General features: G+C 33.1%; 1 protein-coding gene across 1 annotated transcript in view; it reads left to right on the forward strand.

Annotated features, from left to right (window-relative positions):
* Positions 1 to 23,276, forward strand: part of Neto (Neuropilin and tolloid-like) — a 1,182,027-nt gene that overhangs the window by 821,964 nt on the left and 336,787 nt on the right. The window contains exon 7 of the mRNA XM_072533253.1: positions 7,639 to 7,882. Coding sequence (XP_072389354.1) covers positions 7,639 to 7,882 — 244 coding nt within the window. The remainder of the gene's footprint in view (positions 1 to 7,638; positions 7,883 to 23,276) is intronic.

Raw genomic sequence — 23,276 nt, forward strand, 5'->3', positions numbered from 1 at the left:
ATATCGCGAGTGTCTAACTGTTTAGCTTTCAAGATCTCTAAAATATGGTCATGCTTGACGTTATCAAACGCCTTGTTGTAATCAATGAAACAAGCAAATACATCTTGATTCACATCCAAACACCTCTGTCTCAAGATGTTAAAGGCAAATAATGCTTCGCGAGTTCCATATCCCTCCCGAAATCCAAACTGAGTTTCTCCGATATCTTCTTCCAATTTTCTGTAAATTCTATTGTGAATTATTTTCAGGGATATTTTTAAGGTGTGGCTCATCAGACTGATAGTGCGATGATCACTGCACTTCTTAGCCTTGTGCCTTCTTGGGAAGAGGGACAAACTTTGATCTTAGCCATTCTTCAGGAATTATACTGTTTTCATAAATCTTGTTAAATAAGTCTACTAACAAGTGGATTCGATGTTCGTCTATCAACTTTAGTATATCCGCTGGTAGCTCGTCTGGTCCTAGAGCCTTGCTATTCTTTGTAGACTTCACCGCTTGCATTACTTCTTCTTTGCTTATTTCTGAACCTGTCTCCTCTGGAAAATTATCACAAGGAGGCTGCCTTTGATCGTCAAACAGTTCTTCTATGTATTTCTGCCAATGTTTTAGTTTCTCCTCTGTTTCCATTATCATGTTCCCTTGTTGGTCTATAAGTACTGTCTGCTTCCTGTTTCTATTGTTGATCATTTCTTTAACTTTCTTGTGAAGATAAAACAAATCATATTTGGCTTCCAAGTTTTCAATCTCCTTACATTTGTCTTGTAACCATTGTTTTTTAGCGTCGCGGATTTTTCTTTTGATCTCTGTGTTAATTTGCTTATACTGTTCTTCATTTTTGCCTTTCGATAGTCTTCGAGAATTCATTAATAACAAAATTTCGTCACTTATCCATTCTTTCTGTTTCGTTGGTTTTTCTCTCTTCAGAATATTTTTAGCGGGCTCCAGCACGTTCATTTTAAGAATGTCCCAGTGTTTATTAATGTCTAGTTCAAATATGTCTGTTTGTAGCGTCTTAAATGAAATGTTGAATTATCTATTAAAACTCATTTAAAAATATCATTTTTTACCTGTGTCTCTGGTTTGACTTAAGCATTGTAAATTGTCCAAAGTTTATTAATACTCAGATCACCTGATGCATACTTGCGCTCACTTTGACCCCTACAGTAATGAGATTCAGTTCCTTTTTATATAAGTGCGTTCGTTTGTCTCCTCCCCTTTTCTCACATGGAAGATTACTTTCCCATCTAAAATTGTTTAATATATTCGGAGTAGGCCCCTTGTAATCCTCAAGGCATTAGTGAAAGTCTTTTGGCAAATGAGTAACTTGCCATCTGGACCTTTTATGAAACACTTGCATGTAGTCGTCTTATTACGATTGACTCCAGTTTTTGGGCGATGTCTGTGAACAGGGTTTAACTCTAGCAATTGCAGTATAAAGGTGTCTTGTTTAACTTTCTCTTTATTTTTATGAAAAGCTTTATAAAATGCTATCAAATCCGCAATATTGAGTTTTGTGCACTGGTAGGCTTTCCCGTCATGCTTGCATGTTGGCATTTTAGGCGCCTTCGTTTTACCATACCTACAAATAAATTAAATTCACATTATATTTTAGATATCTAGTAATTATATGTACATCATATTTTGAATATAATAAACAATAAAAATTATACATGTTCTATGAATTTTATCAAAACTGCCAAGCATGTTGCACTCACGACAGATGACATTTTTTCTTCTATTTAGATCTAAAAATATACTAACCTCAGCCGTTTTTTCACATTTCTCTGACTGTGCGACTCTTTTTCTACACTTTGTAGGCGTTAATACTTCTGGTGTTGTCTCCATTTGTTACTAAATTGCAAAACCTTTAGAGAATAATGTTCCTTTTCTCAGCTTTGATACTAGTATGATCGCCATCTTAAAAATCAGCGTTCACGTGATACGATCTAGCGCTTTGATTGGTGCAGAGGGATATTGGTTGTTTTGAAACCTACACGACCTTGGAGAATGGTCGTGTTGAAATAATCACCAATTTTCTCCATTTAATTTTAATAGGAGTTTTTTTTCCTCTTTACAAGGAATCCAGTGGCGTATTCAGGTCAGATTGGCCAAAAAGTGGAGATTGGTTGTTTTGCAAGTAGAGGTTCCATATCATACCATTATTACTCATACAATGTATGTGTCTATTTAATTTTATTATCTCACCTTATAAAGCTTAAAAAAATTTTATATAAAAATAATTTATAAATATATCTAATACTTGTAATATTGTCCATACGACGGCAATTAACCTTAGAATCAGTCCGTGATTTATTTTTTAAAATATCACATTTTGGAATCATACATGACCCGAAAAGTAAAAAATTTAACCAAAATAATTTCTCTTTTTATACGTGACTTGAATAACAATGTTTATTAAAAACCAACTAAGCATAAAAATATTAAATATAGTGCTACTCTTTACTATATAGTATACTGCCCTCCTAAGCAAAAAGGGCGTATCTCACTTTTTTTTGAACATGATATTTTGGTGTCATAGTATTTTTAAACAACTTTCTCATCTATATACCAAGCAAAAAAGGCATATCTCAAGACAAAATACTTCAAAATCACAAAAAAAGTCATGAAATCCTAAGCAAATTTACCATATCTCATTTTACTTAGCATAAAGGTCGTAACTCTGAGATGCCGCCATTTCGCTACCTGATGCACAAACTGAGTGGTCATCTGTGATAAGGAAAATAGACATATCTTAACATATTTATACGTCCAAGCCGCTAAGTAAATCAGTTGAATAGTGTATACATACGGAGTGAATGAATGTGCACGTGCTTAATGATTGATTTAAAATTTGTTTATAAACCTATAATAATTAATAATGAAGAATTAATTCCTTGGCTCCTGATTTGTTTTTACTACTCTCTTATATACACTCTTCGGGTAAATATTAAATAATTTATTTGATACTTTAGCCCAAAAACATGGTGTTAAAGTTGGTTGTGGAGAATCCACAGAATTGACAAATCTGAGAGGCAATCTTTTATACTCCGTAACGTTTCTGAGATACCCATTAAATAAAGAACTGTACAAAATAATAATGGCTTTAAACGAAACCACTCATTTAAATACTCACTAAAAGACAATGACGGTACAGCTCAAACGGTTTGTAAGTTCTTCCTTCTAACCACTCTTGGGTATGAAAACAATAATGATAAGGTTTTAAGAAATGTTTTAAAAAGTGCTAAGAACTCAGTGGTCTCAGCTAAAGACAAAAGGTGTCTAAAGAAACCTAGAAATAAAATAGATGATGAACGTATTAAAACTCATATTAATTCTTTAAAACCTACCATTTCACATTATAGAATAGAATATGACCCTAATAGCTTGTATCTAGCAAGTGATTTATTATTTGTTTCCATGTATAATGATTTTATTTTATACTTAGTATGGTGATGTTCATACGAAAAGTATCGAGTCATTGCAAAGAGAATGAATGTTTCTATAGTTAAGTTAGGACATGAAGAGTGCAAGTTGTGTGAAGAATTTTCATTCCATGACAGCTTACACACAAAAGAAAATATAGATAAATCGTGTTAAATGTGTAAAAAGTGGAAATAACATAAAAATAGAGCTCAAAAATCCAGTTTACAGTATGTCAATGACAAACATTAAGACGTATACTGTACGATTATATAGTATGTTGCGCGGATATGGAAAAAGTTATACCGTTGCCACGTTTGGACATGTTCAAAGCTGCAGTATTTACGCATATAATTAATGTGTACAATGAGAGTTTTGTTCCAATTGGTAAAAAACAAAAGCAGTATAAATCCTTTGCTGCCTTGTGGCATGAGGGCATGTTTGGAAGAAGCAAGGATGAGCTCATCACCACTTTTAATCAATTTTTGCTGTCAAAAAGAGATACGAAACGTGGTACTATCTAGCTTGACAACTGCACTGCGGAGAATAAACATTGGTCTTGGTTTTTCTTTTTTTGCACATAATTACCTCAGAAGAAATTGTTACTTCTGAAATTGTTCTTAGGTATTTTGAACAAGGACATACATTCGTGAGTAGGAAAATGCAATACTTGTTTCATGTGTTGAGAGGCGAAAGATATGAATTACTTCAAGTTATATTGGAAGGAAAAGTACAGGGCAAAAGATCAGTAGGAAGACGCCAGAACTCGTGGCTGAAAGACCTGAGGAGATGGTTCGACCGCTCATCCGCAGAAATCTTTTGCGCAGCAGTTTTCAGAACTACAATTGCCATTTGGATTGCCAACCTTCGAAAGGAGACAGCGTCATGAGAAGAGAAGACTCTTCGAAACCTACACCTAACATGAGACTTTGATTTTTTTGGCTGCAAATATTGTCATCGTGTGTCTTAGTCTGTGGACCAATGAGCACGTTAATGCGCATCACCCCGTCTTTCTACGTCCTATTCAATTTATGATTGGCCGATGGACTTGGAAAAGCACATATCGATACGAAATTAAGTATATAAAAAGAGTGCATTTTCCAAGCCATAGGTGGTCAAGCCTAACCTTACTCCGGCTCCCATGTAGGGTCTCCTACACTCTGGGAGCCTCCTGCACGGGGCTCTGTTCCATGCAAACTCTTTTGCTAGGACCTTTTTACCACCAAACTGAATCTTATTTTGTGAGAAATTAACTTACCCAAAAAATTGGGATAGAAGCGCAGAGGAAACTTCGGATTGGCTGGTCAGAGTCCTCTGCAGAGCCCCTAGGGAGCCGATATGGAGTTGTCTCTTTATGAAGGTCCAAACCTCCCTATGGTGACTATCAGGTATTTTAAATATGCCTAAAAACGCGGAATTTAACCTTTTACATCTAAACCGTTTAATGTGAAAAATTAAATTCAGTATTTTTAAGGCATAATTCAAATGCCTCACATTTTTTGCCGAAACTATATTTTGAAGATTAGACTTTAACAACGAAAATTTCATGGTGACTTAAATTTCATGGTGAATTAAAGAGATAAATTTTAAGGATCTCATGAGAATCATAAAAAAGGCAAAATTCTCGAAACGTTTATTTATTTACCACCTGTATAGAAACTAAATTGATTTGTAGCAAGATACACAAATTGCATACGAAAGCTGCACTCTTCCCCTTTAAAATTCATTTAAGTAAGGCTAAATATTGTCCAATAAACACAAGTCATAAACCTACAATAAAAAAAGAAAAGTAAGAATATATCGTTCACAATGAAGATATTACTGCCAGAAAGTTTAGCAATCGAACCTGCTAGGAAATATCCGACTAGTCATGAATAAAATATTGCGCTAAAAGCAATACTAAATATTCACTTGATTTTAATTTTGGGGCACAATATACTAGTAAAAATTAGTATAACGTATAGAGGACAGTACCTAAATTTGGACTTGGTTGTCATAGCGGACCTTCAGCCTTCTTGATTCTCCAATGTGCTGCAGAATATGCTATGTTCAGAATACCACTAAACATTATCTTATGCTTTCGCCGCTATATATTGAAGCGCTTGCGTCACTCGGTCAAGCTGTCGCACTATGAGATGGCAACAAACGTTTTAAGCGTCATGAAACAATTAAAACTGACTAACTTTTTGATTATTACTAATAGCATACTGGAAGGTAAGTGACAATCCTCATATACATTATTTAGTGGGAAGGATTAGAGATTATGCTTCAGGGCCCTTGGTTTCAGCAAACAAAATACAGAGAAAATCTACAACTTTTTAGAGGATATTTAGGATAAATGACCATTTAAGCTAGACAAAATTTATGTAGACCAAATTCGGAATTAGTGTAGTACAATTCAAAGCTGCGAAAATAATCGGAATGAAGAAGAACAAACAAATCCGTGCTTTGACTTCACAAGAAAGAGGAGCTCTTGTGCTCTTGTAACTAATGTCCGATGTATGAATGTCACTGGTTCTAGAAACTTTTCCGTGAAAAACCATGAGTGGGAAATTAACGAAAGGTGCACCACCTGGGACAATATTTGCGATATATCCTTCTGGTTGGCTACAATTTAATCTTTTCACAATGCTTTTAACATTTCATAAACTGGTGTCGTCCTACAGAGGAAAATTTAGTATCACTCATTTTGGATGGGCATTTTAGCCATACCCAGAACATCTACGTCATTAATTTACCTACAGCAAACCATGTTGTCATAGTGTCACTGCCTCATCATTGTTAACACAAATTGTAGCCTTTAGCTAGGACATTCTCGAGTCCTGTACACTAAATAAATCAAGCTTTAGCTAAGGTAAAATGAACATTCTCTCTGCGCTTATGATATAATGGACTTATTTGAAAGAACCTTTGACAAATGCCAAACAGTTCAAATTTCTATCAACGGATTTAAGGTGACGGGGATATAATTCCTTAACAGGGATTTGTTCTCAAATGCTAATATATTAAAGAGGGAAACAAAAAACCATTACCTTCTTTGTATTGAAACCGGCGATAGAAAACCGTGGACATCAGACGAGCCATCGACGTCTGCAGCACAGTCAGGCAAATTGTCAAAATCTAAGATGCTGACTCCTCCACCATGTCGTACATTACCAGAAATTAGCTCCTCGAAAGCAATAAGTCTATTCGACATATGTTCTGTCTAAAAAATAAAAAAGGGGACCGCTACTAGGGGGCGAAAATCTTTTCAGTCTACAGTCGTTTCTGCTTTGCCTTACAAGGCACAAATAATTACAATTCAAAAATGTAGACAAGGTAAAGAAACTCAGAATGGTCAAAATCAAAAGGGCAGACGTGGTCGCGGTTCCGCACCAGGCATCTCTTTGGGAAAAGGAAAGCACCTAGTAGAAAGCAAACTTAATATTGAGAAAGAAGACGATCGTCTATCTAGCATTAGTGAAGAAGACGCGAGCATTTCCAACGGAAAGTCGGATGGTATGGAAATAATTCCAAGAATTGTAGAACCTAATGAATATGACGCGTAATGAATCTTTTGCTCTTCAAGTTTTTCAATGATACCAGAGGAGAATTGTTGGTAATGTGCATCATGTGCAGTTGATGGGCCCACACAGACTGTGGCAGGGAGTGAAAAATAATATAAATCTCTGACTTTTGCCGGAAAAAGAATAATTTTCAAAATTTGAGTTAAACGTCTTGTTTTATTTCAGAGGTTTTATTGAATTTGGTGCAATTAAAATAATATTTCCAACTTTAATTGTGTTTTAATTCACTGTATCATCGTCTTGATTAATTTTCATTGTTAATTAGAATGTTTTTATAGGTGGTATAAGAAAAGGAATCCAAAGTCTTAAAAATATCACTTGAATCCATGGACAACTAAATAAAGTATACATAATATGGTCATAAAGCGTGCATTTCAGAGTCTGCCTTTCTTAAAAAAAAAAAAATAAAAATGAAACATGGGTTCACTTTTAGGTACTCTCCTCTAATCCAAATAATTTCCTGATGTTTATTATATCAAAATATTATTTTGAAATATATTTCGATTTTAAATAAAATTTGAGCAGTTGTAGAAACTAATTTTAAATAATATATTTATTCATCATATACCAGCTTCTGCATTTTTTTTTATTTTTTATAATAAGAATTTGCGAGCTATTTTAAACGGTGACTATGTAACTCATAATATTTTAGGTGTACCTTCAATTTGCCGAATTTAATTTAGAAAAACCAAACGACTGCACCAGCAATTTCGTTCAAGTATTCTCCGGTAAAACCGATATGGCATCCAACGACAAAGAGTTTTGCGGCTCTATAGCAGACACTGTCAACTCAAAGATAAATCAAAATCGTATGTTCGTCAGATTCTTCTCGGAATCAAAAGGCAAGAAAACCCTCTTCCGAGCAAACTTTACAGCGTTCCGAGATCTTGGACAAGGTAAGCCGTTATTTTTTATAGTTAAAGAGCTGTTTTACTTTTTTTTTAGTCCAGTTATTGAGTTAAGTTTTTAATAAAATGGAAATATAAAATTAATAATTGGAAACATGCCCAACCAGTTTTTATGTTCTGCTTAGGTAGCATATTAAGTAAGCAAAGATAACTTTGTAGTTGCTATTAATAATAATTCAATAAAAAAGTCAAGGTACTGTGGTATCTGTCTATATATTCTATATATTGATCTGGCCTAAAACTAAATTGGAAGAAGACAAAAATAATGATCATTAGTAAGAACACCAACATAAACACCCAAATTTCAATAGGCGATACACCGTTAGAAAGAGTGAAAAAAATATGCTAAGAACGAAAAAAATATGCTAGGAAACAGCCTTACGAAGATTATCTGCAACTTATCTTTAAGTATTAATATACGCATGAGAATTCTTAAAGATTCAAGATTCAAGATTTATTTAACTACGTTTACAAATTTTACATTTGTTTATAGCAAGTCAATTATATGTATAAGTAAAAAAGATAATATATAACATACACAAAATACAATAGTAGATGAAAATACATTAATGCGCATAACATAAAATAAAACATAAAATATACAAAATAAGACATATACCAACATAGTGAGTACATCCACGTTCATGTTACTGCCTTGAAGTAATCAAAGTATTCACTAACAGAGTAAAAAGCAAATCTCAAAAGCTATCTTTTCAGACTTACTTTAAATTTATTCATCGAAAGTTGTTTTAAATCCTTAGGTAGGACATTGTATAAATATTATAGTCAATTGAGTTTTTTTGTGATTGACTCAAACGATACTTAACTGTTCTGATGTTATTTGCACCTCTTGTGCTATAGTTATATAGTTAAGTCAGAATGTTTAATTAAAGTATCAGCGTTTTTATGTATTTCTACATTAACGCTGTGTAGCCATAATGTTGGTAAGGGCCATTATCTTATATTTAATAAACAGTGGTTTGCAAGATTCCAAATAGCTAACTTTTGCAATTATTCTTATTGCTTTTTTTTGCAATTTAAATATTTTTAAGGCATTGCAAGAGTTTCCCCACAGAATAACATCATAGCTTTAAAATGAATGAAAAAGAGAAAAGTACGTTATTTTCAAGGCATCAACATTTGTAACAAGTTTTAATTGTCCGAGTAAAAATAAGGTACTAGAAAGTTTACCTTTGAGATAATCAATATGGTTATACTAAGTCAATGTGTTGTCAACTGTGATGCCCAACAATTTGACATTATTTTTTTTAACACTCACATCGAAGACGAAAAAATTTAATTTTGAGTTTTGTTATAATTTAGTTTAAGTTTATTTGCTAAGAACTATGATTGAGCATTGAAATTTACATACTCAGACGTGGTTTCTAAAACTGAACGATTTTTGTCAGAAAGAACAAAAGTAGTGTCATCTACAAATAAAACTGTTTTAAATGGAGCCATCAAATTGAAAAAGTCATTAACATATATTATAAATAATAGAGGGCCCAGTACTGATCCTTGTGGAACTCCATGCATTATCTGCTTAAATTCAGAGAGACAATTTCCGTACTTGACTGCTTGGTATCTATCCTTTAAAATAGGATGAAATTAGTTCCAAAGGAGTACCTCTTATACCGTAAAAATGCAGTTTTTTTAGCAAAATATCATGAGAAATACAGTCGAAGGCCTTTGAAATATCACACACAGCGTTATGGCAGAGTGATTATGCTTCTCAAGGCCATCAACTATGGCACTCATCACATCTAAAAGTGCATGTGTTGTGGAACGATCCTTTCTAACATATTGTGAACTAGTAAAAAAGTTATTTTTTTTTCGAAGTACGATATAAGCCGCTTCTTCAGAATTTTTTCGATTATTTTACTGAATATCGAAACGATGGAAATTGGTCTATAATTGTCTACAAGGTCACGATCGCCCTTTTTAAAAATAGGAACAATCTTGGAGTATTTAAATGAAGTAGGGAATATCCCGATTGAAAAAATACTATTAATGAGATGTGTTGAAGGTTTAGTAATTATTTCACTAGTGCTTTTGATGAAAGATGCGTTTAGCTCATTAGTATCTAAACAGCTTGAATTTTTTAATGTTTTTATAACTGTAGATACTTCTTGTTGATTAGTTGGAGACAGAAAAAATGAATTCGATGGAGCTGGAAATTTTTGATAGTTCAAAATTGTATCGTCTGATATATTTGGAAGGGATTTTATAATATTCTCAGCAGTTTTAACAAAAAAGTTTTTGAAAGAGTCACAAGATATGTTGGTTGTTAAATTACGTAAACCATTTGTTTTATTTCGCTCATAGTTAATTACCTTCCAACAGGTCTTGGATCTCCTCTTTGAAGTTAATATCAATTGATCATATGCCAGCTTTTTCGATCTTTTCAACTCAGCATTGTTATGCTTTTTATGTATTTTATATTCGCTGTAATGTGTTGGGTCTTTAGTAGAATCAGCCTGTATTTTATATGGTTGCAAATGATTTCTCATATTTTTTAAGTTGTCATTGAACCAGTTTACCGTAGATCTTCTGTCTTTGATAACCAGTTTTTTTAGTGGAAAATGTTGCAATACTACAAGATTATAATTATCTATTGGAGGAAACGTTGCTAGGTAATTTACATCAAGATTATCGTTAAAAATGTTCCAGTCTAACACGGATAAAAAGTTCCGCATTTTTAAGATACTCTTCTGCGTAAAGGCTCTAGTGCAAACACTTGACTTTTGCTGAATTAATGTTAAGCTAATCAGAGAAACAAAGAACATTTGCCCGAAACTTATCTTGTTTAACATTTGTCATATTGTCTAAGTGGCAGATACATCAGTAATCCTAGTATAGTCATGGATTGTTTGTTTTGTTCCAAATGATGATATTATAGAAGTCAGCTCACTAGTATTTGGCAATAAAATTAATATTAAGATCTCGCAAAATTATTACTTTTAAATTTGGCCTCATAATGGAACCTAATAAATTTTCGAAATTTGTAAAAAAAAACTTAAAATCGTTACATTTACTCGATCTATACACTGCCAATACAACCGTGTTAATATCTGGTAGAACAATTCCACAAAATTCAGATGTTTGTTCGATATTAAATTTATCACAGTTAATAGCTTCGAATTTTAAAGTATTTCTAACATATATTACAGTACCGCCGTTCTTGTTATTTTTCCTACAGAAACTGCTAGCAAGTAAATACCCATCGATGTTTATGTATCGGAGATTTGCTTCACTCTGCCAGTGCTCTGAGAAGCAAACAATATCGAAGGTAAATTCCAACAAAAATCAATCTATGATGTGTACTTTATTTGCTAAACATTGAACATTAACATGGAACATACTCACCAGGTTTTCGCTATTCAAAATATGAATTAAGTGATAGATTCGACTCTGAACATAGTAGCTAATACGTGTTTTAAATCGAGCTCTCATAATTAATTTAAAAACTAGTGAAATACTAAAAATATTTTCGTTAATTGGTGATCCAGCAGTGAAATAACAAAAATAAACACAACAGAGATAGTAAGTTATTAGGACAGGTATTTATACCAAACCTGTTCCACTACAGACTAAGAAGGTTGTTTGCCAGGACCGTACTCCAGTTACAAATGATAATTAAAAATGGATAGTTCTATTCAATCTGAAATTCCTACAACTAACAATACACCAAACAGCTCCTCATCATATCAATTTAATGGATCACCTACATATTCTTCCGTAACCAATCAAACACCACAATCCAATATATTTCCATCAAGAAAACAAGCAATTATTTCTGATTCAATTGAAAATACCAAACTAAATGATTACTTGTCCGCTTTGAGTCATCTGATACAACCAACCCAGATATCCTTCTGTTCAAAATTATCAAATAATAGAGTATGTATTTATTTATCAAACGAAAAACTAGCTGATGATTTCATAAACAGAAATGAAAAAATTCAAATAAACCATCAACTCTTACAAGCTCGTAGACTAATTAGCCCCAGTCAGCGATTAGTATTGTACAATGTATGTCCCTCAATCCCACACTCAGTCCTAATATCCGCATTAAAATCACATGGATTAAATCTTCTGTCACCTATAACATTCCTAAGAATAGGCACATCAACACCACAATTCCAACATATTTTGAGTTTCAGACGCCAAACATACATATCTCCACTAAATAACCAGCCCTTACCTGATTCTTTTCTTATCATATATGAGGAAACGACATACAGAATTTTCCTTTCATTAGATAACCAAGCTTGTCAAACATGTAAACAAACCAACCACTTAACAAAAAATTGTCCAATGTCTACTGCGATTCCAGTTCCAAATATAAACCCAATTGAAAATACAACTAATCTATCAACTCAAAAAACCCAGACAAACACTAAACAACAACAATCAAAAGAAGAAAGCACACAACAAGAAACCCAACCACAAAATAACCAATAAGAAAAACCACACATGCAGCTAACCAAAGAAGATTCAAAAACAACAAACTACCCAAAAATAGATATAGAAAATAAGGCAACGCATATAAACACAGGAAAAGCACAAAACAAACGCACAATCTCCCAAGTCTCTCCACCAGCTACTACATCTACAGAGGAACCACAAAAAACACTAGAAGAAATGCTAAGATACTGTAAACCTTTATTTGAGAACCCAAATTCCAACTACCCTATAAGTTACGAACAGTTATTAGACTTTTTTGAAAACTGTGAGAACTCACCAGACCCGTTAAGTGTCACCAAAATGTATACAGAAGAAAAAGCAGAGGTCACAGATCTATTAACTAATATATACCCTTACCTAAAGGACCGAAAAATTAAAGTCAAATGCACTCGAATAAAAAATAAAATATTAAAGCAAATCAACTTAGACCTTCAAACAGACTTAGAAAGCGACGCATCAATAGAAAATTAATAACACATCATTTTCAACTCTCTAATTCAATGGAACATAAATGGGTATTACACCCATTTAGAAATGTTAAAATTACTAATTTCAAAACATAAACCTAGTCTATGTTTACAAGAAACCCACTTCAAAAACAACAAAGCTCATGACTTGAAGAATTTCAATTGTTTTTTTAGAAATCGAGAAAATTCGAAGCGGAGGGGTAGCAATCTACATAAAAGATAGCTTTGACGCTAAACTAATAAAACTCACAACAACTATTGAAGCAATTAGAATTAGAGTCACAGACACAATTTCTTTTTCAATTTGCAATATTTACATTCCCCCCAATAAAGAACCCGATTCAAAAGAAATTTCAAACTTATTAAATCAACTACCTGCTCCAAGGATAATAATTGGAGATTTCAATGCACATAATCCGTTATGGGGTTCAGCAAAACTAACATCTCTAGGTCGAAAAATAGAAAAAATAATAGAAGAAGTCAACCTAAATATTCTTAACGACGGACAACATACGCGCTTTGACACAAGAACAGGTGAAGGCTCTTGTATAGATCTATGTATTTGCGAACCATCAATTACACATACTCTTACGTGGGATGTGTTACCAGATCTATATGATAGTGATCACTACCCTATCATAATAAGCAATGAACTACAATCAACTACCCCGCAACAACTAAAATAGAATTTAAAAGGCGCAATTGAACGCGAATCGAAACAAGCTTTTAATAAATTCAAACGACAAAAAACTCAAGAAAATTCTATAGAATTCAAAAAATTAAGGGCAGTCGCTAGGTATACCATTAAAAAAGCCAAACGTGACTCTTGGAGAGAATATGTTACCACAATACATAGTTCAACTCCTATAACAGCTATATGGAAAAAAGTCAACAAAATGTCTTGTTCCAAACCCCATAAATCAATAAACTTTTTAACTCAAAATAACACTATTTATAAAAGCCCAGAAGAAATATCCAATATACTAGCATCTACTTATGAATATAACTCAAGTAACTTAAATTTTACTTCCAATTTCTTAAAAATCAAAATAAAAGAAGAAAAAAATCCGATAGAATATTACGATCAAAACAATAACGATCTCAATATACAAATAACAAAGGAAGAATTAGAAAATGTATTTCAGAATTGTAAGAACACTTGTCCTGGACCCGACAATATACCGTTTATATTTCTTAAAAATTTAGGCCCTCAATCTAAAGAACACCTACTCAAAATCTACAATATAATCTTATCCAGAAACGTATTTCTTAAATCATGGAAAAATTCAATCATAATATCTATTCAAAAACCAACTAAACCAAAATCAGATCCACAAACATATCGACCGATATCACTCACATGTAGCATAGGTAAAATATTAGAAAAGATAATAAACAATAGGCTTATGTGGTATTTAGAAGCAAACAAATTAATTATTCCAGAACAATGTGGTTTCCGAAAACATCGCTCAACTTTAGACAATCTCGTTGACTTAGAATCAGAAATCCACGAAGCATTTGCAATAAAACAGCATTGTGTTGGAATATTTTTTGATATAAGCAAAGCATATGCTACAGTTTGGAAATATTCAATCATTAAAACACTCAGCAGCTGGTTAATAAGGGGTAACATATTAAAATACATTTCAAATTTTCTTGAAAACAGACAATTTCAAGTTTGAGTTGACGGAACATATTCTCAAACAAAAATTCAACAAAATGGTATACCACAAGGATCAAATTTAAGCACAACTTTATTCTAAGTAGCAATAAATTCGATTTTAACACAAATTGAAAACCCCGTCAAAGCTAGATTATACGCTGACGACCTAGTTATTTTCTGTAGAGGAAAAAACATAGCAACGATTCACAATCACATTCAAAAAGCGTTAACACACATTGAGAAATGGTCAGCTACAAGTGGACTTCAGTTTAACACTACAAAAACGAAAGCAATCTGTTTCTCAAAGAGAAATCAAATCCAAACAAAAGAATTATATCTACACGAACAAAAACTAGATTATCTAGAAGAAATCCGATTCTTGGGTATGACGTTTGATAAAAAATTAACTTGGAAGACACATATTCAACAGCTGAAAAAATCCTGTCTACCTGGTATAAATTTACTACGATCCCTTGCCTTTAAAAACTGGGGTGCCGATTATTCAAGTTTAATACTTATTTACAAATCTATAATTCGATCAAAACTTGACTATGGAGCCATCGTCTACAACTCCTCAAAAAAAAACACATTTGAAGTCACTGGATATTATCCAAAATAGATGTCTACGTATTTCTTTAGGTGCTCACTACACAAGTCCCATTTAAAGTCTTTATTAGGAAAGTGGAGAACTTCCTCTTTCTTTCAGAAGACAATATCTAAGCCTAACATATGCAGCGGCAGTGTCATCAAACCGAAATAATCCAGTACTGCTTAACGTTTTTGCTGATCGATTTACAAATAAATTCCAACAAACACATCAAATTGATCATCCTTTTTACTTTCGTATAAAATCATACTTATCCAAATTAAATTTTCAATTTCCAAAAACCTATGATACCTCTTCAATCCACAACCCAGCACCATGGACAATATCTATTCCTGATATCGACATCAGTCTAATAAGCCTAAGAAAATCAGAGATATCATCAACCGTCATTAAACAAAAGTTTTATACACTATTAAACAGATATGGCAATACCTACAACGTATACACCGATGCGTCAAAAAATGAAGACAGAGTTGGAGCAGCAATTTATTCGGAAGACTCCTCAGTTAGTTTCAAATTGCCATCAATTACAACCATCTTTTCGGCTGAATTATTTGCAATCCTAAAAGCACTATTGTTAACCCGTTTTCTGCTAGCGTAACCGTATGGTCACACTAAATGTCCCCTTTTAAATATACAACATTTAACACATACAGCGATATATGCAACTAGTAATACCACCACGCGGACTAGAGATATCTATGTAACGAATGACATACCCGGTAGCTGATCTATTCGCTGGCAAAGTCGTGTAATAGTTATTGTTTGTTGGTGTTACAACGAGAAAGCATCAAAATGGACGTTCGCTTTGAGTAAGTAATATTTTTTAATTTTATTTTTAAAGAAACCAAAAATATTTTTGAACAAATAGGATCTAGAGACATGTGTTTAAGACATATTTATATAATTTATCACAAAAGTATTGTATCAAATGCGGTAGAGCTTCTAATATTTGTTTGTGACCATAACGTCACACAGGGATAATATGTGATAATTAATAGGTTGTCTGTTTTTTTTCTCTTTAGACGTGGTTTTACATTACAAGAAGCATTGACCATGCTATATGATGACGAAAATATAGAAAATGATGAAACATTGGTGTTTATTTCTCCTCCAGATGTTCATGAGGATACGGATGAAGATTCTGGCGACGAAGACGATGGTGGTTTAGTTGACAATTTGTCTCATAGACAGTTATTAGCGCCAGCTGAAGTTCGAATAAATCGTATCGAAAATATGGAACAAGGAAAGGAAGACTCTGTGGATGAAATAAAGACAACAGAACCTGATGAACAGGTGAGTCAAATAAATAAGGGAAAAAATAAAAAAATGTAGAATTTATAAACAAACTGAGATCAAGCAATGGATAAAGGGAGATTTGATACATAATAAAAAATTTAAAAACGGGAATAAATCTGAAAATTATGAATTTTATGACATGAGTCCATTAGAACTATTCGAACTATTTTTTGACAACGATATGTTTGAGCATATTTTACAAGAAACAAAAAAATATGCTGCGTTCAAGAATTTTCCAGATCCAAATCTCTACATTGATGAATTAAAATGTTTTTTTCGGAATTTTAATTTTATCCGGCTACCATCCCTTACCGGGCAGAACATATTATTGGGATCAACAGTATGACATGGCAGTAAACATGGTGAAAAATTCTATGCGCAGGAATAGATTTGATCAAATCATGAAATGTATACATTTTGCCGATAACAGCAGAATTGGAAGGACTGATAAAATGTGGAAGCTACGCCCCATTATAGAAAAGGTGCAAATAAAATGTCTTAAGTACTTTCAACTAACCCAGCACATGAATTATGATGAATCAATGATCAAGTATTTTGGGAAACATAGCTGTAAACAGTTTATCAAAGGTAAGCCAATACGCTTTGGCTATAAAGCTTGGTGTTTGAATTCTGAAGACAGTTATTTGATTCATTTTCAGTTATATCAAGGTAAACAGATTTCAACTGATAACAGTTATGTAGAAAAATTTGGAAGTGCGACAGCTCCTTTACTTCAAATGCTTAACGATCTACCAAATAAGATGCCAAATTACCATATTTATACTGATAATCTATTTACGAGTTTCAATTTACTTGCAGAATTAAAACTAAGGGGATATGACTGTACTGGAACAATAAGACAAAATAGAGTTCCTAAGTTTTGCCCTTTGCCGGATAACAAAGTAATGGCTACTAAAACTAGAGGTTCTGTTGATTATGTTATATCCAAAAATGACGGAATTATCTTGGTCAAATGGATGGATAATGCTGTAGTTACGGCTGCATCAACTTGCTACGGCATCAATCCTCAAAGTTACGTCAAGAGATACTCTAAGCAACAGAAGAAAATTATTCGAGTACAAAGGCCTTTGATTATTGCAAAATATAATACATTCATGGGTGGCACGGATAGAATGGATGAAGATGTGGCACGATACAGAATTGGCATCAGAAGTAAAAAGTGGTATTGGCCTCTTTTTACTTGGCTTGTTGACGTATGCCTACATAACGCCTGGGTGCTTTATAAGAAGTCCTCAAAGGAAAGAAAAAAAACACCTAATATAGTTTTCCGCCGAGAAATTGCACAGATGTATTTGCGAAAATATGGAGTACCGCCTAGACGTCCTGGTAAGCCTTCAGTCAGCAGGAATAGTCTGTCCATAAATAGAGTGTCCAACAATCTACGATATGACAAAATTGACCATCTTGTTGCTCCAGTTCCTAACGGCAAAAGACGTAGGTGTGCAGGAGAAGGATGTTCTTCTGTGATACGTACACAGTGTAAAAAATGTAATTTAGTACTTTGCATTCAGTGTTTTGAAATTTTTCATACACAGTAGTAAATACATAATGTATATATAGGTAACCTCCCTGTGTGACCATATGGTCACAGCGTTTTTTTCTTATGTTTATAAAAAAAATTAATAAAAACATATTTTTACGTTTATTTAGTTTCATTCCATTGTCATCTGCAGTTATATTTATGAAAAAATATATTTATTGATATTCTGGTAGAAAATGGGTTAATACAAAACAAAAACAAAGAAAAATATATAATAATCACAGATTCTTTAAGTTCATTATCCTCACTGACTCAATTGTACTGTGACAACCCCCTTCTACTTCTTATTAAAAAAGAACTTAAAAACATTGCAAATAAGAACATCCAAGTTCACTTTTTATGGGTGCCTTCTCATATGGGAATTGAAGGTAACGAAGTTGTAGATAAACTGGCTAAGAACGCACCAACTAACCCGATGTCCGAAGAAAGTAATATATTGATACAAAACGATTTAAAACCATACCTAAAACAAAAAATAATTCAAAAATGGCAAGAAACTTGGAACAACACTCCATCAAGGCTATACGAAGTCAACAAACATTCACATCTTTGGAAACCAAAAATAAAAGACAGGAGAGAGCAAGTGATACTTACCCGTCTCCGTATCGGCCATACACGACTTACTCATGACTATTTATTACAGCGCAAAAATAAACCAGTGTGTGAAGTGTGCAACAGTGTTCTAACGGTTAAACATTTTTTAATACAGTATCCCAAATATAATAGTGAACGACTCAAATATAACATACCCAACTCCCTAAGAGATGCCCTAGAAGAAAATACAGACACCCGAAAAATATTTTCCTATCTTAAAGACTGCCAACTCCTTCAAAAGATCTAAAATGAACATTGTAACACACAAAGATATTATTATTATTATTATTGTAAACTAATGTATATTTTACTTATTGTATCTATATTGTATTAATCTAAATACGCTAATGACCCTGCGTGGTTGATGCGTTAATAAAATTAAAAAAAAAAAAATATATGAATTACTTTTTCAGGAGCTTCTAAACTTTCTACGTGTCGATCTAGATTGTTTACATTTGTGCGGACTACTGCATTACCACTACAGTTTTGTAAAGTCTCTATATTTTTAATTACAAAGGAGTTTTCTTTCCGTGTCTCTGCTGCAGGCACATTTGTAGCTGTAGTCAAATGAATTGTCTGCTGAATGCGTTCTTTCACGAAAATTTTTAATGCATTTTAATTTTCTTACGACAGATCCACTGGGCCATATAGATGGGTTGTATACATTGTCTAGACTTTCTAAAGGGAAGGAAACTTTATAAGATGATTGCTTATCAGTTCTATTCCATTCCTCACAATCAAAACACGTTTCAGGCGCCGTTTCTTTTAAAAAATCCTTCAAATCATTTGAATTCATATCGAATATATTAAAATTAGAAGAAATTTTGCTACCGAAAATCGGTTTGTTGTATTTATTTATTTTATTTTGTGTCGGGGAATTCCTTTCGGAATCTCCTACCGGTTTTGTATTTGAACCAATATTTTGTTCAGTAGGTTTTTGTTCAGGTTCATTAGCCGACACAATTTTTTGCTCGTTTATTTTATATTTACTTTTTCTAGAATTTGTATTTGTTGTTGATGTTTTAATAGAATCTGATATTTTACTGATAGATGGCGGTACATGTTTCAAAATGGAATTAGTATTTTGTAGTTTTAACAATAATATTAAATCTTCTTGTTCTTGAGTTCTTTTTTCAAGATGATAAGAAAGTTTACTTATGATTTCAAGTTCTTTTTTAATAACATCATAATCTTTCGCAAGTCTTCCACAATCACAAGATAAATTTTCACTCGTGTCATGAAATTTGTCTTCTTTATCACTGTTTATTAAGTTCGTAACTTTATCACTAAGTTTATTTACATAATTTATTAACTTAATGTTTATCACTGTCAGTGATAACTTAAAATTAACTAAAATGTCCACAAGTTCGTTCTTTTTCAATTTATTTAATTCCGTGGTTATGATGACTGTTAAACTACTAGCCGCCATTTTGAAGCGAAGGGAAGGAATTTAAATGTTGTCTTTATTGTCCTCCTCTATAAAGTAGAAAGCTGGAGCCTTACAGAAGGTGCCATAAAACGATTAGAGGCATTTGAAATGTGGTGCTACTGACGTATGTTGAGGGTCTTATATATACACCACACAAGTAACATTACTACTACTTTCCAGAGGCTAACAAAAACAAAGAAATTATTAACACCATAAAGAACAGAAAATTGGCTTACGTCGGCCACATCATGCGTAATAATAAATACTGATTTCTACAGTTGATTCTACAAGGCAAGATTGAGGGTAACAGAGGCCCTGGATGTAGACGTATATCCTGGCGGGCCAAATTTAAGAAGTGGATTGGTCTAACGTTAACTAATCTATTTCGAGCTGCTGTGACTAGAATAAGATAAGTCAATGTGGTCGCCAGCATTTCTAGAAGATAGGCACATTTAGAAGAAGATTGATCTAGAAATAAGGCAATACGAAATAAACAAGATAAAAAGTAACATAAACATGCATTATTTTATAAAAAATAAAAAACAGTTTTTTGTACATTAATTCTTAATTATACATAATGGTGATTACAGATAGGTCATTTACCAAATTCACAACACTTTTGTATCTACCTTCCATGTCTTTATGTTTTGTGGGTCCAGAAGCATCCTTCTGGATCTTGGTGGTGGCTGTGTCAAAGAATATGTAGGAAAAGCGATCTGATGTTCTACAAAAGTCTCTATTCCATATGTTGTAGCAAAAATTTTTAAAAATTTGATTTAAACAATATTGCTTAAGGCCAACGAAAGGTCTGTTGGTTGTATAATGGGTAACTATTTTGTCTAGTATATTACAACTTCCGGTTTTTGCTTAGGGCCGGTAATGCCCAATCTTTGTGCATTTTTTAAAGACAAGCAATATTACTTTCTTGCTTTGGGACATAGGAGTAAATATCTACTTTCTCATTCTCACTGAAACCAAACATGAAGAAGTGTTTCTCAATATGTTTTTTTGCATCTCCTTTGGATTATAGGACTTTTTTTGCTTCAGTATACCTACGCTTGAAAGCTTTCAGCTGAGCAATAAAGAAGCCAAAGTTAATGTTGTGAAAAATGTGTCCTTTGAACTGCATGTATAAATCTCTTACAACTTGTTCTTTCTGATTCTTTTCTGGACCATGCGCTCTATTACTAGCATATATTTGTCAAGTAATTGGACATGAAGTTTGTGCATCACAAACCGACCAAATACATGGGCATTATGAAATCGAAAGTCGCAAATATACTTTTTACAAAGTAGAAAATACAAGAGTTAAGTGTTAAGTTAATAGAAAAGTAATGACCGAAAAGTAATCAACAGAGTTAATTTCTAAATTTAGTTAATATTGGAACACACGGTTTAATTACATGCCAGAATAATTAACTTTGCATGTGACAGCGAACAAAGAGAACTAATTATATTTTAATAAAATTAGGTCAACAGTATGGGCAAAGCTCAAACCCTTTTTAATATAGTATCCATTATAATTTAAAAATATATTTCGATTTAATTTTAAAGAAAGATTTAAATGCATATCGATACATCAGTATCAGAGTATCAATAACTCAAAATTCATCACTATTGAGATAAGTATAAGAAAAAGGTTAAAAGATATTTATTTTTCAGTTTCATATTGCACTATTTAAAAATTACAACACCATTGTAAAAATTTTGACTTGTCAACGCTCAGAATCGATTATTTGTTCACAACGTCGTAGTTTCATAGGCATCATTTTGAATTAGTTCATAATGAAACTTGATCGGTAGAACTGTTGGCAGTTACTAACTCAAAATGGTGCGGTATGAAACTATTTTTTTTTATTAGAAAAAGATGTCGCATCCACCAAAAGGTTATTAGCGACGGAACAAAATATAAACAAACAAATATAACAAAGTTAAACACCTACAGATTATACAAAATGTTTATGGATCTGAGATAATTCACTATATTGTCACAGGAACAGTTTTGACCTAGAGCCCGTGGTAGAGCGTTTGGGATCTTGTAGCGCTGTCTTTCTTGGTCATATTTACTACAAATTGTTAAAAAGTGTTCGACTGTTAATCGAACGTTACACTGATCACATATAGGTGGATTTTTCTTTGTGAAGAGGTAGGAGTGCGTTAATCTGATATGTCCTAGACGTAAACGCGCAACCGCAATTTGTTCTCGTCTATTGCGCGACGATGGAAACCACTGAGACACATTATTTTTGATTTTATTTAAATTGGAATTAGTTTGAGACCACTCATTTCGCCACAAACACAACACTTTATTTTTAAAATAAGCTTTTAAGTCACTGGAAACACACTTGTCTATCGACTCCGACAAATTACTTAAAATTGCCTCTCGTGCAATCCTGTCAGCTTCTTCATTTCCTGTTATTCCGACGTGTGAGGGAACCCATAAAAACTGGACGCCTCTTCCATGTTCATGAGCTTGGGAAAGCTGGTATTTTAGCAACTTTTTAAAAGGATGTTTCGGAAAAATATGTTTTAATGAATGTAGAGAGACGTGGCAGTTGCTCTAATAACCTGCAAAGGCTATCAGAACTTACTTGTTTGTCACAAGGAAGGTAAACATTGCAAATAGATACTAAACTGGTAGATATGATTCTGATAGCAACGGCCTCCAAATCACTGACTATTGGAATTTGTATCGCCTCGATGGATTTGTTTACTAGTATTGCTACACCACCGCTTGCACGACTTGCATCTGTACGGTCTTTGCGGAAACAAGTAAAATTTTTTGAATTGTACAACTGATTGGTCTTTAAGTTTGTCTCCTGTAGACAAATAATATCTAGAGAATATTCAGATAAAAGAAGCTGTAGCATAGGGAGGCGATGGAAGAATCCATCAATATTCCATTGAAGTATCGAGTTGAATGTTGTTAACAGATTCGGAGTTAGATGATACTGAACTATTGTCTACAGAAGAGTCACTATCTAAGTCAGAAATCTCTTTCCCCAAGTGTGTGTGTAGTTTCTTTGGAAGTTTTGTAAACTTGCTTTTTGTAGATCTATCATTTGCATATTGATATCTGCTTTGTAAAAGATGGAGTAAACCAACCATATCAGTTGTAAATTCTTTAATGACGCTAATAGTGTCGGGGGAGCCTTGGACATTATCAATCAATAAGGACAATTGGTGGAAATTTAAAACGAATGGTGGGGTATGATTATCAATGAAATTTTCAAAAGTTTCCCGTGTAGATTGAACTTTAGATGAGCGCGGTTTTTTTGGTTTAGAGAGTTTGGGT

The sequence above is a fragment of the Diabrotica undecimpunctata genome, chromosome 5 (assembly GCF_040954645.1).
Source record: "Diabrotica undecimpunctata isolate CICGRU chromosome 5, icDiaUnde3, whole genome shotgun sequence".
NCBI classification, from domain to species: Eukaryota; Metazoa; Arthropoda; class Insecta; order Coleoptera; family Chrysomelidae; genus Diabrotica; species Diabrotica undecimpunctata.